Source organism: Sminthopsis crassicaudata, chromosome 3 (genome assembly GCF_048593235.1).
Source record: "Sminthopsis crassicaudata isolate SCR6 chromosome 3, ASM4859323v1, whole genome shotgun sequence".
NCBI lineage: Eukaryota > Metazoa > Chordata > Mammalia > Dasyuromorphia > Dasyuridae > Sminthopsis > Sminthopsis crassicaudata.
This window is the reverse complement of record NC_133619.1, coordinates 641,805,257-641,830,480: the sequence shown is the minus strand read 5'-3', so window position 1 is coordinate 641,830,480 and position 25,224 is coordinate 641,805,257. Positions and strand designations below refer to the sequence as shown.

The window sequence follows — 25,224 nt, the reverse complement described above, 5'->3', positions numbered from 1 at the left end:
TGAAGGAGTTTCCTCCAAATTCCAATCTCTTGCCATCATTCTTCTGGTTCTTTTGACTTTTATATTTTCTGATTCTATCTTTTCCTCCCTTCTGAGTGTCAACATATTTTCCTATATCAGAGAGATATTTTATTTTATATCCATTCCCTGAACTTTATTTTTCCTCCTTTATGCTCCCTTTCTTTATTCTTTTGTGTTATTTCATTCAGATCAGAGCTTCTCTGATGCCCATTGCTTCTCATATTCCTTTTTTGAGGAACCTCTGAGGCTTGGTTTCTCTCTTGTTAATGCTCTCTTTCTTTCTTTCTTTCTTTTTTTTTTTTTTACCAACTGTGTTCATACTCATATATGAGATAATTTCTTCCTTGTTTTACTTTCCATTTTTTTATATCCACACCCTTTCCAAACCATATCTTTCTCCATACCTCTTACTTTTTTGCTCAAATCTGAGATTACTTTTCTCTTTAGTCTTTTCTAATCACTCTCAGGGCTGGATTAGCCTAAGAAGAATATATGTGGACATGCATACATACATATATAGAGATAGACACAGAGACAGAAAGAGCACAGAATGACAAAGAAACAGAGAGAGAGAGAGACAGAGAGACAGAAAGACAGAGAGATAGAGACAGACAGATAGAGAGAGAGGGAGTGGAAAGGAGGGAGGGAGAGGGGGAGGGAAGGAGAGAGAGAGCATTCAAAGGCAGGGTACTATTAAAATTACCTCACAATCTTATTTACTTTTCTCTTCTTAAGTGAATATCATATCCTGTATCACAAACCTGAAAATCTTGGACCACTCTCAAAAAGTGGGAACTCCTCAGTTGTTTTCCAGAATTACCTTTTCAGTGAGTAAGGAAAGTTACTCATTTCTTCTGTCTGTACAGTGCAAAACTTAGGGTGCAGAACTTAATATACAGTTTGGGGATGAGACTCAGAATCTGGAATACCAGATAAGGATCAAATTCTTATGCATATAAGAATGTCTCTTGCATAATTATTTCATGTGCATTGATATGGGACCATTGTCAGGGAACACTTTGTAAAAGGATTCTTAGTCAGGGAACATGGTCCATAAATGAGATGTTTCTTTGTGAGGAAACAATGAAAACTATGGGGGAATTATCAGTGATGTATTTATCTCATCCGTCTACCCAAGAAGTCGTTTCATCAATATTTATTAAGACTTTACTAGCTAACTGACCCAATTCTAAGTGCTGAGGATACAGAGAGAGGTAAAAAGAGCCCTATTCTCAAGAAGCTCACAATCTAATCAGGTTACAACATGAAAACAACAATATACAAAGAAGCTACATACAGGATAAGCTGAAAATTACCAACATAAAAGTTATTAGAAATAAGAAGGATCAGGAACGTTTTCATACGAATTCCTATGAAACCTGAAAGTAGAAAGTACAGGAAGGAGATTAATGACAATTACAGTAGGGATGATGATGATGATGATGATGATGATGATGATGATAGAAACAACAATAAGGTATTCAATAAATATAATACTAGGCAGAGTACTAAGCATTTGGGGTACAGTAAGGAGGAAAAGACAGTCACTACCCTCAAAGAGATCAGAATCTCATGGAGGAGATGCCAAACAAAAAAATATGCAAACAGACTATATAGAACATAAATTTGTGTTGTTTAGCGATATACACCTCTGAATCCCTACTTAAGGTTTCCTTGGTCTTTTCCCCGGACCTTTTAAAGATGAGGAAATGTGGCAAACAGGGTTAAATGACTTTTTCAAGGTCACACAACCAGTAAGTATCTGAAGCCAGATTGGAACTCAATAACATGTATCTTCATGACGTTAGGTGGGGCAATTTAGTAGAAAAAACTTTGTGAGAGTTAAAATGAATGTTTGTTTTCAGAACAAAGAAAGCAATGTTACTGAATCAAGGCATAAAAAGAGAATGCTAAGAAAAAGGAGTAAGAAAACTGCAAAGGTAGAAGGGGGCTGTTATGAAAGGCTTTGGACTGCAGACAAAGAATATTTTGTGTGATTTTGACTGTGACTGGGAGACTGGGGAGTTTACTTAATAGGGAGACATGGTGAGATCTCCATTTTAAGAAAATCACTTTGCTGAGTGAATTGGAGGTTTCATACTCTGGAAGTTAAATTGAAAGGAAAGACTTGAGACATGAAAAAAAAAAAACAACCCAATAGGCTATTGCAATAATCCAGACATGAATGATGGCAGTGTTAGAGGAAGGAAGGGAATGTACTAAGAGATATTAAAAAGGTGAACTTGATAATCTGTGGCAATAGGTTGGGTACAATAATGCAGCTGGATAAGAAATAGTGAAGAGTTGATGATGAAATTTATGAAGAAATTGGGAGAAGATTGTTGTTCTTTATAGTGATAGGGATAGTATTTGGCTGGGAAAGTTTAAGGGGAAAGATACTAAGTATAAATAATTATTACTTATATATCACTTTTAAGTTTGCAAAGCATTCTATATGTATATAATGTCATTTGATAGAGTGAAAACTAGTATAAAAACTTTCACTTCTTTTTAAATTTTTATTTTTAATTTACAAATAAAACAATACTTTTAGAATATAGTATAATAAAAAAAATTAATGGACATGAGACTTCAAATCTACTATTTGGGAATTGTTCTTCCTTTCAAATATATAACAAAATTAACTTGTGACATGAAGTGATTTTCCATACCTGAATATATTTTGCCACCTATTCCATTGATATCTTTATATAGAACCTTCCAATCAGTCTTCATTTAGCTCCAATTTCTTTTTTATCTTTTGGCTTGATTTAAAGCAAGAATGTCAAAATTGATACAATACATATCACTACTGAACCCTGCATTAAGCAACTCATATTTAAACAACAAAACATAAGTTGATGGTTCGAGATTGTCTTTAAAGGCATTGTAATTTTTACCACATGTAGTCCACTCTCCCTCACTTTCTACTTGTCACCACAAAACCAGAAAATTTTGGCAATGATGAGGGCGCATTTGTAAATTCTTTATTTTATGGGTTACCACATTTTATTTCTAGGACCCTATTTGAAGATTCATCTGAGTGGTCATTTCAAATAGATTTGTTCCATATGAAAAGATAAGGACAACCCAAAATTGCTTCTGCAGAATAATCAAAATTATCAATTTAAAGGTAATTTTAGAGAGAATAATATTTGAATAGTATATATATATACATATATATATATATATATATATATATATATATATACACACACACACACACATATATATGTGTTTTGTATTTGGTGGATCCTTTCTCAGATCATATTTGTGAAACTTTAGAATAGTGAGTAGTAAATAGTAATAACTATTTAAGTGCTAGCTCAAATTATTATTATTATATATTATTTTATTACAGTTGTCTTGTTATTGCATTATTTTTCCAAATCTTATATCGTTTTATTTCCCTTTTAATACCTCAAACCTCTTATAGCTCCCCTCCCCTTTTCTTTCAGATGAAAACATTATTTCATTTTTATAGGAAAAAAGACCATCATGATGTTATGTCTCATTCCTTTTTTCATCTACTGGGTTTTGTTAACCTCTAAGATAAGACTCTCTATAACAGGTTCCTTATTTTTTCTTTCTCACTTCCTAACTCTTTATAGTTTGACATCTCAGTACTTTTGTTATTGTTGTTTCAGTCATGTCCAACTCTTTGTGATATAATTTGTTTTTTTTAATAAAAGATATATAATAGTTTACCATTTCCTTCTCTAATTCCTTTTACAGATGAGAAAAATAAGGTATATAGAGTCAAATAATTTCTCCAGTGTCACATAATTAATAAGTGCCTGAGGCAGAATTCAGAAAGTTGAGTCTTCCTGATTCCCAGGTTAGTACTTTGTTCTAATCACTATCTAGTTGTCCCTTTACAGTTTGGCTTCAAATCTTATTCAACAAAATCTGTTCTCTCCAAATTATTAACAATCTCATAATTACCATATTGCATGAACTTTTCTTAATCTTTATTACTGTCTTTGCTGTCTTTGACACTAGAGATGATCTTTTTGTCTTTAATATTCTTTTGTTTTCATGGCTCTGATTTCTCCTGGTATTCCTTCTACCTATTTGATTATTCCTCCTCAAACTCCTTTTATGAATGTTCGTTAAGGCCATGCCTGATAAATATTAATGTTATAAAGGCCTCGCTTGTGAAACTTTTTCTTGTCTCCTTTTGTAATATTTTACCTGATAATCTTATCAACTCATACACATTATATTATGAACTCTGTGTTGATGATTCTCAAAACTATTCATCCAATCTTAACTTTTCTGTTGACTTCTCTTCTCACATCTCCACTTGCTTTTAAATATTTGAAACTGAATGTCCTGTTGAACTCTTAAATTTCACATGTCCCAAACTGAAAACTTTACTTTTTTTTTTTTCTAAATCCTCCCTTTTCTTGCTTTCCCTGTTATTTGTAAAGGTACTAACATCTTTATACATCCTCAAGCTCACAAAACAGGTTTCCCCATTTATACTATATTCTTTTTCCCAATATTTAAACCATTGTAAAGACAAATTGATTATATTTTTGTGACATATATTTTGTGTGCATCTGTCTTAATATTGTTACTTCCCTTATACAAAACTTCATCAGCTCACATTTGGACTATCACAATAATGTGCTAGTGAATCTCTCTGCCATAGGCCTTTCTTTTCTCCAATTCCATCTTCCACTCAGTAACTATCTTCCTAAAGTACAGAGGTGACTATTTCTCTCTCCTACAACAGAATCCAGTTATTACCTTCTGGGTCCAATATGAAATCTTCTTTTTGTCCTTCCAAGTACATTGTAACTTTCCCTTTCTCCCTTTTATTTATTTATTTATTTTTTACTTTTTTTTAACCTAGCAGCCTTCTGAGGTACTTGGTGAATCTATTAAATCAGCCTCTTTATATTTTCTACATATACTTTATACTATGTGTTTATATATATATATATATGTATATATATATATGTATACACACACATATGTATATATATATATATATATATATATATATATATGTATATATATATATATATATATATATATATATATACATATACATATATATACTTTATACTGAGGATGAAAAAACTTGTGTTGCCCACAGTAGCATTTATTTCCTGTGGTCATTTCCCATTTTAACCTGTCTTTTTTTAATCTACTTTTATTTTCATATTTTAATAATATTTTGTGAAAATAGTTCTACTCATCTGGTCTTTTGGAAATGAACTTGGGAATTCATTTCTCCTTCACCTAGATAAAAAGTCTCCCTTTCCCCCAAAAAAGACTGGGGATTTCAAGATGAACTTCTGGTGTCACATCTTTGTTATTTCCTAATATTTTGCTAGCTTTCATATTTTAGCCAGTAAGGAAAAATTTATAATATACAAACAAATTGCAGTGTTCTCCCCAACCCTGGTTAATTGTAAAGGTCCCGTCATCTCTAAGTTATCCTTCCAAATGGCCATCTCAACTCAATCTCCCAGCCAGACTCCTCTCCAGGCTCACTGTTGCCTCTTTTATTCTCGAAGAGAATGGACATGTGAGAACTCAACAGGGCTTGTGAGAAATACTTCAACCAATGAACTTGCTAGTCTTAAAGGTGCAAATCTTTTAAACATGTAAACTCTCCCCCAGAAGTCCAAAGGTGTAAACTCCTTTCAAAGGCCTGAATTTTGAGCTAGAGAATTGTTTAGACAACCTGAGTTCTCACCTTTTTTTCCCCCTGAGGCTGGGGTTAAATGACTTGCCCAGGGTCACACAGCTAGGAAGTGTTAAGTGTCTGAGACCATATTTGAACTCAGGTCCTCCTGAATTCAAGGCTGGTGCTCTATCCACTGTGCCACCTAGCTGCCCTGAGTTCTCACCTTGTAATCCTAACATTACCTCCTTTCTTTTGATTTAGAACATAGGGTGGTCATGACCTTGAAACATAAATCCATCAGTATGGGAGGTATTACACATAATTACATAAATTACATAAATACACAGTAATATAACACATGCTAGAAGTGATGTAACAAATAACATGATCAAATAATCATAAATTGAGAATTTATAAATGTCCATAAGTCTCATCTTGTGTTAGGAAATCCAATGATTCCTGCTGGTTTTAAAGTTCTTTAACAGTCTTCTTATTAGCCATGCTCTTTCAGTGTCAGATGTTTCTTAGATCTTCTCCTTTGTTTTGAGGTCTTTCTCTTTTCCTGTCTCTCTCCGATGGACAAGGCGAATACAACTCGTTGGCACCCATCTGATTCCTTCTCCATCTGAAGAAATATAAGCAAACCCTCTCCCCCAGGCAGTTAACCTAATTGGTCCCTTCCATTCACCACTTTCTGGGTCTCTCCACATCACTTGGTGATTATCTATGGACAGTGGAGCTGCTCGCACTAGAACACTGCCCTTCTGTCTGCCGGAGCCAGTGCATCTTTGTCAAAAATTTAAAAATTAATGGTATAGAGAACTAAATTTAGAAGTTCTCTAGGTTTACCTGTGGCTCCCCCTTTCTTTTGTTTTTGGAGGAGTGTCATAATGTCTCTGTTTCTTCTCTCTAGTAGTGCCTGACCTTGCGTATTAAAAGGTATGCCAGTGGTGTGTAAAATCTTATACTGTGCACAAAAGTGTGCAAAATGTTTAGAAGTATATGCAGGTCCATTACCTGTTTTTATTTCTTGTGGCACACCCATAATTGCAAATGCTTGGATAAGGATTCAGTGACCACTCCAGCTGTCTCTTTTGCTGTTGGCACTGCAAAAATGAATCCTGAAAAGGTGTCTACCACCACGTGGATAAAAGACAGATGACCAAAAGATTTATAATGGATCACATCCATTTGACAGATTTCATTGGGTCTTAAACTACGAGGTTTAAGAATCATGTCAGAATTCAATCCAATAAACAAGTTATCATAATATTTCCAAATGGAACTTTATTAACTTCACTGACAAATTTAAAATTTTTCTCACTTTTCCATAGTAATTGCCAGCCTTGATCACAATTCTTCTTTCCAAGACTTGGAGAAAATGATGTTTGGGGATTTAGTATTGGGCATACTCTTCCTTATTGAGATGGGAGTCGGTATTCTTGGGAATTTCTTCCTTCTTGGTCTATACATCTTCACTTTATTCATTGGCCAAAGACTGAGACCCAAAGAGTGCATTTTTGCCCACTTAGCCTTGGCCAACTCAGAAGTACTGCTCTCCAAGGGAATCCCTCATACAATCGCTTGTCTGGTCATCAAAAATTTTTTGGATCATGTTGGGTGTAAACTTATTGTTTGTTTTCAAAATTTGGCTCGGAGTGTTTCCCTCAATATCACCTGCCTTTTGAGTGGTTTTCAGGTCATCACCATCAGTCCTAGTAAATCCAAGTGGGCAGAACTCAAACCCCAAGCTCAAAAGTATATTGTCCACTCCTGCTTTCTCTGTTGGTGCTTTTACTTGCTGATATATTTTATTTTGCTTGGGACTATGAATAACTCAAGATACCTGACTAATAATACAAAGATGTGGTATCTGGGATATTGTTCAACTTTAACTCCTTCCTCTTTTAATGCTGCACTTTTTGTAATTGTTTTTTCTATACCTGATATTATGTGTGTGGGATTCATGATCTGGACCAGTGCCTACTTAGTATTTCTTTTACACAGACACCATCAACAAGTCAAACATATTCACAATCCTCATCTCTCTCTCAAAGTTTTCCCTGAGAAAAGAGCCACACATGCTGTCCTCCTACTAATGAGTACATATGTCTCATTCTATTCAATTAATTCTATCTTGTCATTTTACTTCTTTCAAAAGGACCAACATCAACCTTGGTTTGTGGCCATTTTAGATCTCTTAGCATCATGGTTCCCAACCATTTGTCCTTTTGTGCTGATCTTCTATGATCACCAAATCCGCAAGTGTTGGTATACTCTGTGGCACAGGAGATGTTTCCTTCTGCTTTGGCATGCTCTCCTCAACCCTTGCTCTTCCCAGAATTCTGCCTTAATAATATAAAAATTAATTTTGTTACATATATATTATATTTGTATATATCATTATATATAAAATATAACAAAATAATATATAGATAATATAACAAACTAATAAACAAACTGAACAAAATATTTATCTTTCAGAAACTGGTGGAAGAGAGGCAAGAACACTGAAATCTAAGTCATAGCATGTACTATTAAAAAGGGCCTCTGGGATCATGTACTGAAACAATTTCCTCTTTCATGACAGTGTTCTGACATTATGTGTCTTGCTGTTGTTGACACAGATTATAAGTAACAGTTCTTAAATTCATGTTTTCTGATTTCAAATCTACTTTTCCTTCCAGTAGACATATGGTATCAAATAATAATAAAAGCCACTGAACCTTATATGAGAGTCCTTGCAGATTGTATAATGATGTTGTTTTAAAATATACTGTTATCTGTGACTTAAGAACAATTTGTTGCTCACTGGATGAAGCACTGGGCCTAGAATTGGGAAGGTCTAAATTCAAATACAACCTCAGACTCTTTCTAGTTATGTAACCCTGGGAAAACCATTTATCTTATGATCACCTGTCAAAATGGAACCACTCTTTCCATTGAAATACAAAATATAAAACTACTCAGTATCTTTGCCACAAAAACACCAAATGGCACCACAAAGGGACAAGAACCACTGAAGTAATTGAAAAGCAACAACATTATCTGTCTTTTATTGTATTCTTATTAGTTTTGTTAAATATTTCCAGTTACATTTTTGTCTTTCAGATGCTGGTAGGGAAGAGAAAACACTTCCATTTGCCCAATTATAGTTTTTTGATGTGTGATTATCTTCAATTAGCTTTTATATTTCTTTTCCCATCTTGTTAATTATACTTTTAAATATGTGCTTTTCTTGAGTGGATTTTTTTTTTTTGCATTTGGCTAATTACATTTTTTCAAAGAATTGTCTTCCTTTTCCAAACTGTTGGCTCTATCTTCCATACCTCTCATTTCTTCTCTCATTTTTTTTCTACAGTTTTTATTTTTCTTTTAATGTCTTTTGTGAGCATTTCCAAGAAGCCTCCTTGGGTTTGAGACAAATTCCTATCACTTTTTGAGTTAGGACATAAAAACTCAAAATCAAATGCAGAAAGGCAGAAATAGTGAATGCATTCTTTATTAAAATTAAAAACCTATTAAAAACCAAATTCAAAATTTTGAAAATATTTTTTAAATTTTTATTTATTTATTTTTATTAATTTTACAATTATAACATTTTTGACAGTACATATGCATATGCATTTTTTTACAACATAATCCCTTGTACTCCCTTCTGTTCCGAATTTTCCCCTCCTTCCCTCTTCCCCCTCCCTTAGATGGCAGGTATTCCCATAGATATTAAATATGTTATAGTATATCCTAGATACAATATATATGTGCAGAACCGAATTTTGTTGTTGTTGCTGCAAAGGAAGAATTGTATTAAGAAGGTAAAAATAATCTGGGAAGAAAAACAAAAAATGCAAATAGTTTACACTCATTTCCCAATGTTCCTTCTCTGGGTGTAGCTGATTCTGTCCATCATTGATCACTTGGAATTGGATTAGATCTTCTATATGTTGAAGAGATCCACTTCCATCAGAATACATCCTCATACAGTATCATTGTTGAAGTGTATAATGATCTGCTAGTTCTGCTCATTTCACTCAGCATCAGTTCATGTAAGTCTCTCCAAGCCTCTCTGTATACATCCAGCTGGTCATTTCTTACAGAACAATAATATTCCATAACATTCATATACCATAATTTACCCAACCATTCTCCAATTGATGGGCATCTGTTCATTTTCCAGTTTCTAGCCACTACAAAAAAGGCTGCCACAAACATTTTGGCAGATACAGGTCCCTTTCTCTTCTTTAGTATTTCATTGGGATATAATCCCAGTAGTAGCACTGCTGGATCAAAGGGTATGCACATTTTGATAACTTTTTGGGCATAATTCCAGATTGCTCTCCAGAATGGTTGGATTCTTTCACAACTCCACCAACAATGCATCAGTGTCCCAGTTTTCCCACAGCCCCTCCAGCATTTATCATTATTTGTTCCTGTCATCTTAGCCAATCTGACAGGTGTGTAGTGGTATCTCAGAGTTGTCTTAATTTGCATGAAATTCTGAAAATAAAAGTGGAGATTAAGAAAATAAAAGTAAGAAAACTATTGAATTAATAAATAAAATTAAGAATTGGTCTTATGAAAAATATTTGATTAGAAAAACTAAGGAAAAAATCCAATTATTATCAAAAATGAAAAGGAATATGCCAATAAATGTGATAATCTTAGAGAAATGGAGGAATACTTACAAAAATATAAATTGCCCAGAGTTAAAGAAGAAAAAATAAATTACTTAAATAATCCCATTTAGAAAAGGAAATACAACAAGCTATTAATCAACTTTCTAATTAAAAAATCCCCAGGACCAAATGGATTTACATATGAATTCTACCAAACACTTAAAGAACAATTAATTCCAACACTATATAAACTATTTGAAAAAAATAGGGAATGAAAGAGTCCTACCAAATTCCTTTTATGACACAGACATGATACTGATATCTAAACCAGGTAGGATGAAAACAGAGAAAGAAAATTATAGACCTTTCTCCCTAATGAATATTGATGCTATAATCTTAAATAAAATATTAGCAAAGAGATTACAGAAGGAGGGGGAGAAATGAAATTGAGAACTTTCAATCATTTCTGAAGAAAGATCTGAATTGAACAGAAAATTTGATCTTCAAATCAAAGGCTTAAAAAGAGATATGAAAACAAATAGGATAGAAAAAAATCATGCAATTTATAGATTTAACTGTTTACATCCCAACTTGGAAAGATGATACTTGTAATTCTTGAGAACTGAAACTTTATTAGGACAGTTAGAAGTGGGGCAGCTAGGTGGCACAGTGGATAGAGCACCAGTCTTGAATTCAGGAGGAGCTGAGTTCAAATATGGTCTCAGACACTTAACATGTCCTAGCTGTGTGACCCTGGCCAAGTCACTTAACCTCAGCCTCAGGGGAAAAAAAAAGAAAATAAAAAAAAAAGAGGACAGTTAGGAGTATGCACAGACAGAGGGTTTAAATATAAGTTGATTTTGATGTGATGATTTCTTTAAATCTTTTTTTTAATACAAATTTATTTTATTTAAAGAAACAGAATAAGAAAAAAAAAACAGAAAAGCAATACAAAACAAAATGAAAGAAAAAAAAATTTATGTGCCTAGCAGAACACCAGGGAGATTTCAAAATATATAACAACAAATACCAATTTAAGAGAGAGAGTGTGTATATATATGTATATATACACACACACACATATTATATTATATGTTTATATATTTATGTATACATATATAGATATATACACACACTCACATGTACCCCACATCCATACATATTACTCCCATCCCTGCTGATGCTTTCATTAAATTCTGCTCCATAAGTTGGCTAACTATTATTTAATGTTCCGAAATCCAGGAATCCCTCCCCTGTCTTCTTGCCTCACTCTTTGCTTCCCTATCTATTCATCCCTCCTCACTAATTTCTTTATAGATTTTGGAGGGTGCTATACTTTCATGGTATATATGTAATGTTGTCTATTGAACTTATTCTCAATGTGAGTTGCTTTTCAAAACTATGATCCTGCCTTCCTTCTCTAATGCCTCTGTGTCTATTATTCCTCTCCAGTTCATTTTTGTAACGAGTACTATTTTACCTTTACTCTGCCTATCTTTCTTTTGAGCTTATTTTATTATTGATGTAAATCTTAAATATAAACTATACATTTTCCATGTAAAAAATAACAAACAACTTGCCCATGTTTAAACAATTTGTCCAGGCTGAGTTTCTTAAAACAGATTTTGGTACTGGCTCCTGTCCTGAAAATCTGCAAGTTCATTGAATGTCTTTTTTTTTTTCTCATTCAGAATTATAGGTAATTTTGCTACATATGGTATCTTTGACTGCAGGTCTAGTTCTTTTGCTTGTCTATAGATATAAGCATATCTATAGATATAAAGCTCTCTTACCTATTAGAAAAGCAGGAGGGAAAACAGTAAATAAAAGGTAAGCACTGATAAAAGTAAGGCAGATTGAGGGAAGAGGGAGCAGCAGCAAAACACTGGTGAGGAGGGATAGGATGAAAGGTGAGTAAATTATAAAAGGGAAAAAATAGGATTAGAGGGATATACAAAGCTAGTAATGATTAATGTGAATGTGTATGGGATGAACCAAATAAAGAAAAAAGCAAACCAAAAAAGGAGAAAACCAAATTCAGTCTCTCTCTACAGTTTTCTCTCTGCATATGAATGACAATTTCCATCTGGAGTCTGTCAGAATTGTCTTAAAGAGGATAAGAACTCACTATTAAACAAAAATTGCTGGGGAAATTGGAAGTTATAATGGCAGAAACTAGACATTAATCTATACCTAGCACCTTATAGCATGATAAGGTAGAAATTGGTTCATAATTTAGACGTAAAGAATGAAATTATAAACAAATTTGAAGAACAAAAGATAGTTTATCTCCCAGATCAGGGAATACAGAAGAAATCTGTGACCAAAAAGTAACTACAGAATGGAATGCAATTTGGATAATTTTGACTATATTAAATTTAAAAAATTTTGTACAAACAAAACCAATGCAGACAAGATTGGAAAGGAAGCAATAAAATGGGGAAAATTTGTATATGTAAGGGTACTGATAAAGGCTTCATTTCTAAAGTATCTAGAGAAATTTATAAGAAATCAAGCCATTCTTTAAGTGATAAATGGCCAAATGATATGAACAATTTTCAGATGAAGAAATTAAAACCATTTCTAGTCACATGAAAAAAATGCTCTAGATCAGTATTGATCAGAAATGCAAATTAAGACAAGTCTGAGGAACCATTGCACACTTCTCAGAATGGCTAAGATGAAAGGAAAAGAAAATGATGAATGTTGGAGGAGATGTGGGAAACCTAGGACACTAATACATTGTTGGTGGAGTTGTGAAGGGATCCAACCATTCTGGAGAGCAATTTGGAACTATGCCCCAGTGATTATCAAACTGTGCTTACCCTTTAATCCAGCAGCGTTTCTTCTGAGCTTGTATCCCAAAGGATCATAAAAAGGGACAAGAATTCACGTGTGCAAAAAATGTTTGTGGCAACCTTTTTGTATAGATAAGGAACTGGAAACTGTGTGGATGCCCATCAATTGGAGAATTGCTGAATAAGTTATAGTATATGAATGTTATGGGTTTTTATTGCTCTATAAGAAATGATCAGCAGGATGATTTCAAAGATGCCTGGAGAGACTTACATGTACTGATGCTGAGTGAAATGAATAGAACCAGGACAACATTGTACATAGCAACAAGCAAACTTATAAAATGATCAATTCTGATGAATGTTTTTCTTTGCAACAATAAGGTGATTCAGGCTATTGCCAATGATATTGTGATGAGAGAGCCATCTATATCCAGAGGACTGTGGATACTGAGTGTGGTTCACAAAATAGTATTTTCAATTTTTGTTGTTGTATGTCTGCATTTAGTTTTTTTCTCATTTTTTCCTTTTTGATCTGATTTTAATATTTGTGTTAATGCATATATATGTACGTATGTATATATGCATATATACATATGTACATATATATACATACATATATACATATATACACAAATATATATATATGTACATACATATCTATATATAAGAATTAGACATTTTTAACATATATTGAATTACTTGCCATCTAGGGAAGGGGGTGGGGGAAAGGGAGAGAAAAAAATTGGACCATAAGGTTTTGCAAGGGTAAATGTTGAAAATTATCTGTTCATATATTTTGAAAATAAAAAGCTCTCATAAAAATGAGAATTGTCTTGTTTCATTGTTTTGCTGAGAAGAGATAAGTCTATAATAGTTAATCATCACATTATCTTATTGTTACTGTATATAATGTTAATCTGATTCTGCCCACTTTATTAAGATCAGGTCATGTAAATCTTTCTAGGGCCTTTGGATAACTATCCTATTTATCTTTTATTTATAGAAAAATAATATTCTATTACTCTGATATAACATAACTTATTCACCCATTCCCCCATGGATGAGATTCTAGTCATTTCCCAATTCTCCAACACAGAAAGGGCTGCTATAAACATTTGTGCACATGTGGGTCATTTAGCCTTTTTTATGATTTCTTTGGAATTCAGGCCCAATAGCAGCACGTCTAGATCAAAGGTTATGTACAGTTTTATAGCCCTTTAGACAAATTGTTCTCCAGAATGGTTGGAGTAGTTCACAACTCCATCAAGATTGTTTTAGTGTGGAATTCCGGGGGTGGAACCAAGATGGTTGTGTAAAGTCAGGAAGCTGCTTAAGCTCTCCCAATTTCCCTCTAAAACCACATGAAATGAAGTTTCTGAATAGAATCTGATGGGATGAGAACTACTCTCCAGTTCAAGATAGACTGAAAAAACTTCAAGAAAGTTCAGTCTTACAAGGGTGAAAAGAGTATTTAGCCTAGATTAGATAGACCCTGGGAAAGCTGGTGAGAGAGTCTTAATCACAGTAAATCAGTTACTAAGAGCCTCAGTCCTGGCTCTTTAAAAGAGCAATTCAATGGAGCAGTTCTCAGTCCCAGCTCAGAAGGCAAACTCTGGGAAACCAGACTTTTACTGAATAGAGCGGGCAAATCTTCCCCTTACAAATAAAAGGGCTCCCTGTGTTCAAAGCCAAATAGGGAGAGGGCATTATCTAAAACTTGATCTCATCAGTTTGGGGTCTAAGAGGGACTTAATCATTCAAATGGGTATAGAAATTTATCTAACTCTATAAAGGAATATGAGAAAAAGGAAAAGAAAAGGGAAGGACAGGATAGGAATGAGGAAAGAAACACTAAGGGAAAAGATAAGAAAGGGGAGGAGGAATTAATAGAAGATAAGGTAGTAAGTGGAGTGGGTTAAAAAAAAAAACCTAGTAAGAAAAGGGGAAGATGGATGAGAAAAGATAAGGTAGACAATAACACACAATAAGCACAATAACAGAAGGAATATATGATGATCAGATATCAAAGACATGGTTCTTTTTAGTAGTTCAGTGATCCAAAGCAATCCCAAAAGACTTTGGACAGAAAATGCCATCTGCATCCAGAAAACAAAACAAAACAAAAACACAACAACAACAACAACAAAAAACACTAAAGAGAGACTGAATGTAAATCAACACATGCTATGTTCACTTCTTTTTTCTGTTTTTTTCTTTTTCCTCTGATTTTTCTCTCCCAACATGATTCATAAAGCAATTTGTATTAAAAATAAATAAACTCACTACAATAAAAAACAATGTATTAGCATCCCAAGTTTCCCATATCTCTCCCAACATTTATTATTATCTTTTCCTGTTATCTTAGCCAACTTGAGTAGTATAGGATAGTTCCTCAGAGTTGTTTTAATTTAATTTCTCTAGTCAATAGTGATTTAGAGCATTTTCACTTATGATTCAAAATGACTTTAATTTCTTCATCTAAAATAGTCTGTTCAATTGTCTGATCGTTTATCAACTGGAACATGCCTTGTATTCTTGTAAATTTGACTCAGATCTCTATATTTTTTGAAATGAGGTCTTTTTTAGAAACAATGTAAAAGTATTTCCCAGCTTTCTATTTCTCTTCTAATCTTGGCTGTACAAATTTTATTTGTGCAAAACCTTTTTAGTATAATGTTATCAAAGTTATCCTTTTAGCATTTCATAATGTTCTCTAGTTCATGTTTGGTCACAAATTTCTTCTTTCTCCAATAATCTGCTGGATAAACTATACCTTGCTCTTGTAATTTGTTATAGTATCACCCTTTTTGGCTATATCATGACCCATTATGAGCTATCTTAATATTGAGTGTGAGATGCCAGTTTATACTAAGTTTTGTCATACTATTTTCCTGTTTTTCCAGCAATTTTTGTCAAATAGTGAATTCCTGGGTTCTTTTGGTTTATCAAATACTATATTACTATAGGCTTTGACTATTATGTCTTATGACTCTAACTTATTACACTGATCCATCACTTTATTTTCTAGACAAGAAGAAATAGTATTGCTGTTTTATTATATAGTTTTAGATCTGTCATGGCTAAGACTTTCCTTTACATTTTTGTTTATTAATTCTTTTGATATTCTTGAGCTTTTGTTTTTTCCAGATTAATTTTGTTATTATATTTTCTAGCATTCTATTTTTTATATTATACTTTTTAGTTTATTTTTAAATTATAAAATAATTTTTGGCAGTTTGCTTTGTATGGCACTGAATAAGTAGATTAATTTATATAAAATTTTCATTTTTATTATATTAGCTCAAGAGCAATTGATATTTTTCAATTGTTAAGACCTATCTTTATTTGTATGAATTGTTTTGTAATTGTGTTTATATGAGAAAAGTAACTTTGAAAAGGATCTGGAATATTGTTAGTATTTTTTCTTGGATATTCATTCAGTCCTGTGCTTTCTGAAAGGCCATTGTCTCTAATGATCTCAAGTATTTTTCCTGATTTGAGTTTCCTCTGCATCTAATTCTATTTATCCAACAAGAGATATTTTCCTCAATCTCCTCACCACATTATCCCTTAGGACTATTTAGTTTTATATTTCCTATTCTTTGGGGGAGGGGTAATTTGATCTTTCATGATATCAGCACTTTACTACCATGAATTTTGTATAGTTTCCATCCTTTGTTAATTTGTTACTGATTTGTTTCCTCTATGAGTTCTGCATCTATTTTTCTCCTGCTCTAAATTAATCTGATGTCTCTTGCTTTCCTTTGCTCTTCATTTTTTTGGGGGAGGTACCTTTGAAACTTCTCATTCTTCTATTATTGCTCTTAATTCCAATAAAAGTTACCATTTCCTTATCCTGCTACTCTTAAGCATCAGAGGAAATGAACTGGGTAATTTTGATTTCATGAAATTGAAAATTTTTTGCAAAAAGAAAACTAATGCTGTTAGGTTCTTACTAAGTGCTAATGAGATAATGAGATATTAGGTTCTTACTAAGTGCTAAGTTGGTACTTAACAATTCTCTAGTTCCAGCCTTTACTGGGAGTTTTACTTGTGAATTCCTGGGGAAGGAGCTTGCATGCTTAGGAGGAGTTCATTGGTTGAAGTAATTTTTCCCAGAAGCCCTTGTATTATCCCACGCCCATTCTCTGGGAGGATAAAAGAGGGTGGCACTCCAGAGATAGTCTCTGCTCTAGGCCAGACTTGAGGTGGCTCTCTAGAGGAAGAAGTTTCTCCATTAGACTAGAGAGGGATCTACAGTCTCTGGAGACAACAGAACATTACATATTGGCGTCCACAGCGTGGGGCAAGGACTTTTGCTTATCCTGACAAGGACTTATTCTGAGCCCTTTAGAGGAGTCTAAGCCTATGACAAGATTAGAAAAAGCATTAGTTAAAGCTAAGAGAGAAGGACAGGATATAAGTGATTTTGTACATGCATATCCTGTGATTGAAGATATTGACTCTGTAGGTCAAAAAAGGAGAAGATATACACCTTTAGATTTGAATAAAATTAAAGATTTGAAAAAATGTTGTACCCTTTATGGGGCTACATCAGCTGATGTTAAAATGTTACTAGATGGTTTGTCTTATGAAGTCCTAATGATTGAAATCCATAGCAAGGACATTCCTAGAACCTGGACAAATTTTTTTTTATAATTTTATTTTATAATTATAAATTTTTTTTGACAGTATATATGCATGGATATTTTTTATAACATTATCCCTTGTATTCATTTTTCCAAATTATACCCTCCCTCCCTCTACTCCTTCCCCTAGATGACAGGCAATCCCATACATTTTACATGTGTTACAATATAACCTAGATACAATATATGTGTGTAAATCCCATTTTCTTGTTGCACGTTAAGTATTAGATTCCGAAAGTGTAAGTAACCTGGATAGATAGGCAGTAGTGCTAACAATTTACATTCACTTCCCAGTGTTCCTTCTCTGAGTGTAGTTGTTTCTGTCCATCATTGATCAACTGGAAGTGAGTTGGATCTTCTTTATGTTGAAGATATCCACTTCCATCAGAATACATCTTCATATAACATTGAAATGTACAGCGATCTTCTGGTTCTAATCATTTCACTCAGCATCAGTTGATGTAAGTCTCTCCAAGTCTCTCTGCTTGGTCATTTCTTACAGAGCAATAATATTCCATAACCTTCATATAGCATAATTTACCCAACCATTCTCCAATTGATGGACATCCATTCACCTTCCAGTTTCTAGCCATTACGAAAAGAGCTGCCACAATCTGACAGGTGTGTAGTGGTATCTCAGAGTTGTCTTAATTTGCATTTCTCTGATCAATAGTGATTTGGAACACTCTTTCATATGAGTGGATATAATTTCAATTTCATCATCTGAGAATTGTCTGTTCATATTCTTTGACCATTTATCAATTGGAGAATGGTTTGATTTCTTATAAATTAGGGTCAGTTCTCTATATATTTTGGAAATGAGACCTTTATCAGAACCTTTAACTGTAAAAATATATTCCCAATTTGTTACTTCCCTTTTAATCTTGTTTGCATTAGTATTGTTTGTACAGAAACTTTTTAGTTTGATGTAATCAAAATCTTCTATTTTATGATCAATAATTATCTCTAGTTCTCCTCTGGTCATAAATTCCTTCCTCCTCCACAGGTCTGAGAGGTAGACCTGTTCCTCTAATCTATTTATGATCTCATTCTTTATGCCTAAATCATGGACCCATTTTGATCTTATATTGGCATATGGTGTTAAGTGTGGATCCATATCTAATTTCTGCCATGCTAATTTCCAGTTTTCCTAACAGCTTTTTTCAAATAATGAATTTTTATCTCTAGTGTTGGTATCTTTGGGTTTGTCAAAGACTAGATTGCTATAGCTGTACCTTTTTGGACAAAATTTGTTATGGCTTATGGAGTTTCATGAATTATGTAAAATCCAAGTCAGATGCAATTTGGAAATAGGAGTTAACACAAAATTCACTTTTGAGCACTTAGCTGGCGAAGGCCGGTATGGAGAGAATTCAGAACAGATCAGTTATATCATGACAATAAATGAGCAAATTGCTAAGGCTGCAATAAAAACTTGGGGTGTCCTCCTTTGACAGAAAGATCACGGAGAGGCTTTCACTAAAATAGAGCAAGGTCCCAATGAACCTTTTGCAGATTTTGTGGGACGTTTGCAAACTGCTGTTAAAAGAACTATTGGAGAAAATGCAGCTACAGAAATAATGACCAGACATCTGGCTAAGGAAAATGCCAATGAGATTTGCAAAATAATTATATGGGGATTACACAAAGATGTTCCTTTAGAGGAAATCATAAGAAGCTGTGTTACAGTGGGAACAAATGCTTTTTACACCCAGACTATGATGAACATGGAAAGACAGGGTCCCTCCTGGCAAGGGACTTCTAGAGAAATTCGTCGATGTTTCCAATGTGGAAAAATTGGACATCTAAGAGCTCAGTGTAAATATGGAGATACAGTGAGAAGACAGGGTGAAAGAAGACCTAAAACCCCATGTCCAAAATGCAACAAAGGACTCCATTGGGCATCAAAGTGTAGACTAATTCAGGGAAATGGGATGAGGGGCCCAGGTCTAGGGCCCCAGGCAAAAAAGACTTGGGGCATGGTGGCAGCTGAGGTTACACCCAAAGAGCCTTTAGAAGGTCAGGACTCTGATGTCATCTATCAGCTGAAAAGTAATCACATGGAAGAAAGGGATTACCTGATCAGTCAGCCAAAAGGCAATCAGATTACAAAAATGTATTACACTTGGGGAGAATACAGGCCTTTTAAACCAACAGGGCTGTGTCCAGTGCAAACAACTCCAATGTAATTGCCAGATGGTGAGAAGAGATTTAGAAGGCAGTAAGTAGAAGATAATTAGATAGGTTAACTGCCTGGGAGAGAGGGTTTGCTTGTATTTCTTCAGCAGGAGAAGGAATCAGATGGGTGCCAACGAGTCGTATTCTCCTTGTCCATCAGAGAGAGACAAAAAAAGAGAAAGACCTCAAAACAGGAGAAAATCTAAGAAACATCTGACACTGAAAGAGCATGGCTAATAAGAAGACTGTTAAAGAACTTTAAAACCAGTAGGAATCATTAGACTTCCTAACACAAGATGAGACTAATGGACAATGGACTTATGGACATTTATAAATTTTCAATTTATGATTATTTGATCATGTTATTTGTTACATACTTCTAGCATGTGTTATGTTACTATGTTACCATGTGTTTATGTAATCTATGTAATTATGTGTAATGCCTCCCATATTGATGGATTTACGTTTCAAGGTCATGACCACCCTATGTTCTAAATCAAAAGAAGGGGGGAGATGTTAGGTTCTTACTAAGTGCTAATGAGAAAATGAGATATTAGGTTCTTACTAAGTGCTAAGTCAGTACTTAACAATTCTCTAGTTCCAGCCTTTACTGGAAGTTTTACTTGTGAATTCCTGGGGGAGGAGCTTGCATGCTTAGGAGGAGCAAGTTCATTAGTTGAAGTAATTTTTCCCAGAAGCCCTTGTATTATCCCACGCCCATTCTCTGGGAGGATAAAAGAGGGTGGCACTCCAGAGATAGTCTCTGCTCTAGGCCAGACTTGAGGTGGCTCTCTAGAGGAAGAAATCTCTCCTCTAGACCAGAGAGGGATTGGCAGTCTCTGGAGACAACAGAACATTACATAATACAACCCAAATTAGAAGGAAAACAGAAAATGGAGGGGGGAATTTAAAATCAAGTTTCTATGATTACGACCATTTTTCAAATATATAGATAATTCAGGCTGATTTATTTTAAAAACATAATATGATCCATTATAGCATTCATAAATTGATTTTTTTGGCCCATAACTCCACTAACAATGTATTAGGTTCCAGTATTACCACATCCCCTCCAACATTTGTCACTATCTTTTCCTGTTATCTTGGTTAATCTGAAAGATATGTAGTAGTCTCTTAGAGTCGTCTTAATTTTCATTTCTCTGATCAATAATAGTTTAGAGTACCTTTTCATATGACTACAAATGGTTTCAGTTTCTTCATCTGAAAATTGCCTGTTCATATCCTTTGACCATTTATCAATTGGAAAATGTCTTGAATTCTTATAAATTTGAGTCAAGTCTCTATATATTTTAGAAATTGGGCCTTTATCAGAACCTTGAATGCAAAAATTTTCCAAATTTATTGCTTTCTTCTAATATTGTCTACATTGATTTTGTTTGCACAAAACTCTTAAACTTAAAATAATCAAAATTAACTATTTTGTATTCAATAATGTATTCAAGATCTTCTTTGGCCACCAATTCTTTCCTTCTCCACAGATCTGACTATTATTTGTTCTTCCAATTTGCTTATAATATCACTCTTTATAGCTAAATCATGAATGCATTTTAACTTATTTTAGTATAGAAAGTTAGGTAGGTCATTGCCAAGTTTCAGCCATACTAATTTCCAATTTTCCCATCAATTTTTGTCAAATAGAGAGTTCTTATCCCAAAAGGTGAGGTTTTTGGATTTATCAAATTCTAGATTACTATAGTCATTGACTATTTTCTGCTGTGAACCTAACCTATCCCACTAATCGACTACGCTATTTCTTACCCATTACCAAATAGTTTTGATGACAGCTACTTTATAATATGGTTTTAGGTCTAGTACAACTAGATCACCTTCATTTGCATTTTTCCCATTAATTCCCTTGAAATCCTTGGCTTTTTGTACTTCCTGATAAACTTTTTAAAAGTATTTTTCTAGCTCTGTAAAATGATTGGTATGATCCTGAATAAGCAGATTAATTTAGATAGTATTGTCATTTTTATTATATTAGCTCAGCCTCACTAGGAGCACTTGATTGTTATGGGCCAGAACTCTGAAACAAGGATTCTTACAAGGTGTTAAGTCAGTGGAATTGATAGAGACAATGGTTGTTTAGCATAGTGCTTAGCAGTTCTCCAGTCAGTATGTGTACTTAGTACTTAATATAGTTCCACAAGATTCACACTTATGATAAGAAAGCATATAAGCTCAGACAAACTCATCCAGAAACAAAACTGGAAGATAGAGACTGTGATGGTGGTCCTCCTGCCTCCTCAACAGAAACCAAGACACATTCAGGAGGACCTCAAAAAGCTGGAAGAGGCAGAGAACACAAAGGATTGGTGGCAGGAGCTCAAGCTCTCAGAATCAAGGAGAGAAATAAGCCTCTAAGAAAGTTAACTGGGCCCCAGGAAAGGAGACAACACTTGGAAAGAGATAGTAAAGGATTTGGACTTTAACACCTGGTAAACTCCCAAATATTTTATATTATCTAAAGTTGTAGATTGTTTCTAGTAGTTTGTTAGTTTATTCTTTAGGATTCTCTAAGTGTACTATCACATCAAATGCAAAGAAAGATAATTTGGTTTCATCATTATTTGCTCTAATTTGTTTAATCTCTTTTTCTTCTCTTATTGCCAAAGCTAATGTTATTAATACAGTACTAAATAGTAATGGTGATAGCTTGTTTCACTCCTATGTTATTGGGAATGGTTCTAATTTATCCCCATTACATATGATGCATGCTGATGATTTTAAATAGATGCTACTGATCACTTTAAGGAAAATTCCACTTATTCATATACTCTGTAATGTTTTTAATGGGAAGGGTGTTGTATTTTGCCAAATGCTTTTTCTGCATCTATTGAGATAATCATATGATTTTTGTTAATTTGGTTATTGACATGTTGATTATGCTAATAGTTTTTCTAATATTGAACAGCCCTGAATTCCTGGTATAAATCCTACTTGGTCATAGTGTATTATCCTGGGGATGATTTTTTATAATCTCATTGCTAATGTTTTATTTAAGATTTTTGCATCAATATTCATTAGGGAACTTAGTCTATAATTTTCTTTCTCTGTTTTGACCTTACCTGCTTTAGGTATCAACAAAATATCTGTGTCATAAAAATAATTTGATAGGATTCCTTCTTTCCCTATTTTTCCAAATAGTTTGCTCAATACTGAAATTAATTGTATTTAAGTATTTGGTAGGATGCATGTGTAAATCCATTTAGCCTCGGAGATTTTTTTTTCCTGCAAACTTGATTGAAGCTTGTTCAGTTTCTTTTTCTAAAATGGGAATATTTAAATAATTTATTTCCTGATCTGCTAATCTGAGCAACCTATGTTTTTGTATATTTTTATATTTGTATGTTTTTGTAAGTGTTCATCCATTTCACTAAAATTACATATTTACTGGCATGGGCAAAATAACTTCTGACTCTTAATTACTGCTTTAATTTCCTTGGTATTGGTGGAGAGTTCACCCTTTTCATCTTTGATAAAGATAATTTGATTTTCTTCTTTTCTTTTTCTAATGAAATTAATTAAAGGCATATCTATTTTGTTTTTTTTTTTTTTCATGCAAACAGCTCTTAGTTTTGTCTATTCAATTTTTTTTACTTTCAATTTTATTATTCCTTTTTTTTTTTTTTTAGAATTTCAGATTTGATATTTAACTGGGGTTTTTTTACTTGTTCTTGTTCTAGCTTTTTTAGTTGCAAGCCCAATTCATTGATCTTTTCTTTCTTTATTTTATGCAAATTAGTTAGATATAAAAAAACTTCCCCTAAGAACTGCTTGGCCACATTTCACAAATTTTGGCATCGTTCTCTTGGATTAAACTATCAATTGTTGTTTTATCTATGCATATTTAGGATCATATTATTTAGTTTCCAATTAGTTTTTATCTATTTTCCCCTAGCTTTTATTACATGTAATTTTATTGCATTATGATCTGAAAATGATGCATTTAGTATATATATATTTTTGCATTTGATTTTGAGGTTTTTATACCCTAACATATGGTCTGTGTTGTGTAGATTCCATGTAATGCTGAGGAAAAAAAGTGTATTCCTTTCTATCTCTATTCTATTTTCTTGAAGAGTCTATCATACTTAACTTTTCTAGAATTCTATTTGGCAATAAGAAGATCTAATCAATTGGAAAAATATCAAGAGCTCATGGCTAGGCTAGCAAACAAAATAAGAAATGGCAATACTAGTGTTTGATAAACCCAAAGAGCCAAGCTTTGTGGATAAGAACTCACTATTTGAAAAAAATTGATGGGAAAATTGGAATTTAGTATGGCAGAAAGTAGGTATTGACCCACACTTAACACATTGTATCAAAATAAGGTCAAAATAGGTACATGTTTAAAATTGAAGATCATATTATAGGCAAATTAGAAGAAAAAAAAGGATAGTTTACCTTTCAGATCCGTGGAGAAGGAAGGAATTGTTAGTCAGAGAAGATATACAGTATATTAAGGAATAAAAAATGGATAATTTTGATTAAATTAAATTAAAATTTTTGTACAAACAAAACCAATGTAGACAAGATTAGAAGGGAAGCAAAAAACTGGGAAAAATATTTTACATTCAAGGATTCTGATAAAGGCCTCATTTCTAAAATATATAAAGAACTAACTCAAATTTATAAGGATTCAAGCCATTCTCCAATTTATAAATGGTCAAAAGATATGAACAGACAATTTTCAGATGAAGACATTATAACCATTTCTAGTCTGAGGAAAAGGTGTTCAAAATCACTATTGATAAGAGAAATACAAATTAAGTCATCTCTGAGGTACCACTTCATACTTCTCAGATTAGCTAAAATGAGAGGAAGAGATAATGATGAATATTGTAGAGGAAGTGGGAAAACTGGGACACTATTACATTATTGGTGAAGTTGTGAACTGAGTCAACCAGTCTAGAGAGCAATTTGGAACTATGCCCAAAGGAGTATCAAATTGTGCATACCCTTTGATCCAGCAGTTTTTTTTACTGGGCTTGTATGCCAAAAAGATCTTAAAGGAAGGAAAGAGACCCATCAATCCAAATCTGGAAACTGAGGGAATACCCGTAAGATGGAGAATGCCTGGATAAGTTATGATATATAAATGTTATGGAATATTATTTTGCTATAAGAAATGATTAGCAGGATGATTTCAGATATAACTGGAGAGACTTACATGAACTGATGTTAAATGAAATGATTAGAACCAGAAGATCATTGTACATGGCAACAGCAATATTTTACAATGATCAATTGTGATGAACATGGCTCTTTTCAACAATGAGATGATTCAGGCTAAT

At 33.4% G+C, this 25,224-nt stretch overlaps 1 protein-coding gene across 1 annotated transcript in view; it reads left to right on the top strand.

The window, feature by feature from the left end:
* The first annotated feature begins 1,393 nt into the window (after window positions 1–1,393).
* Window positions 1,394–25,224, top strand: part of LOC141562606 (vomeronasal type-2 receptor 26-like) — a 46,223-nt gene continuing 22,392 nt past the window's right edge. Inside the window, exon 1 of the mRNA XM_074302610.1 lies at window positions 1,394–1,498. Coding sequence (XP_074158711.1) covers window positions 1,394–1,498 — 105 coding nt within the window. The remainder of the gene's footprint in view (window positions 1,499–25,224) is intronic.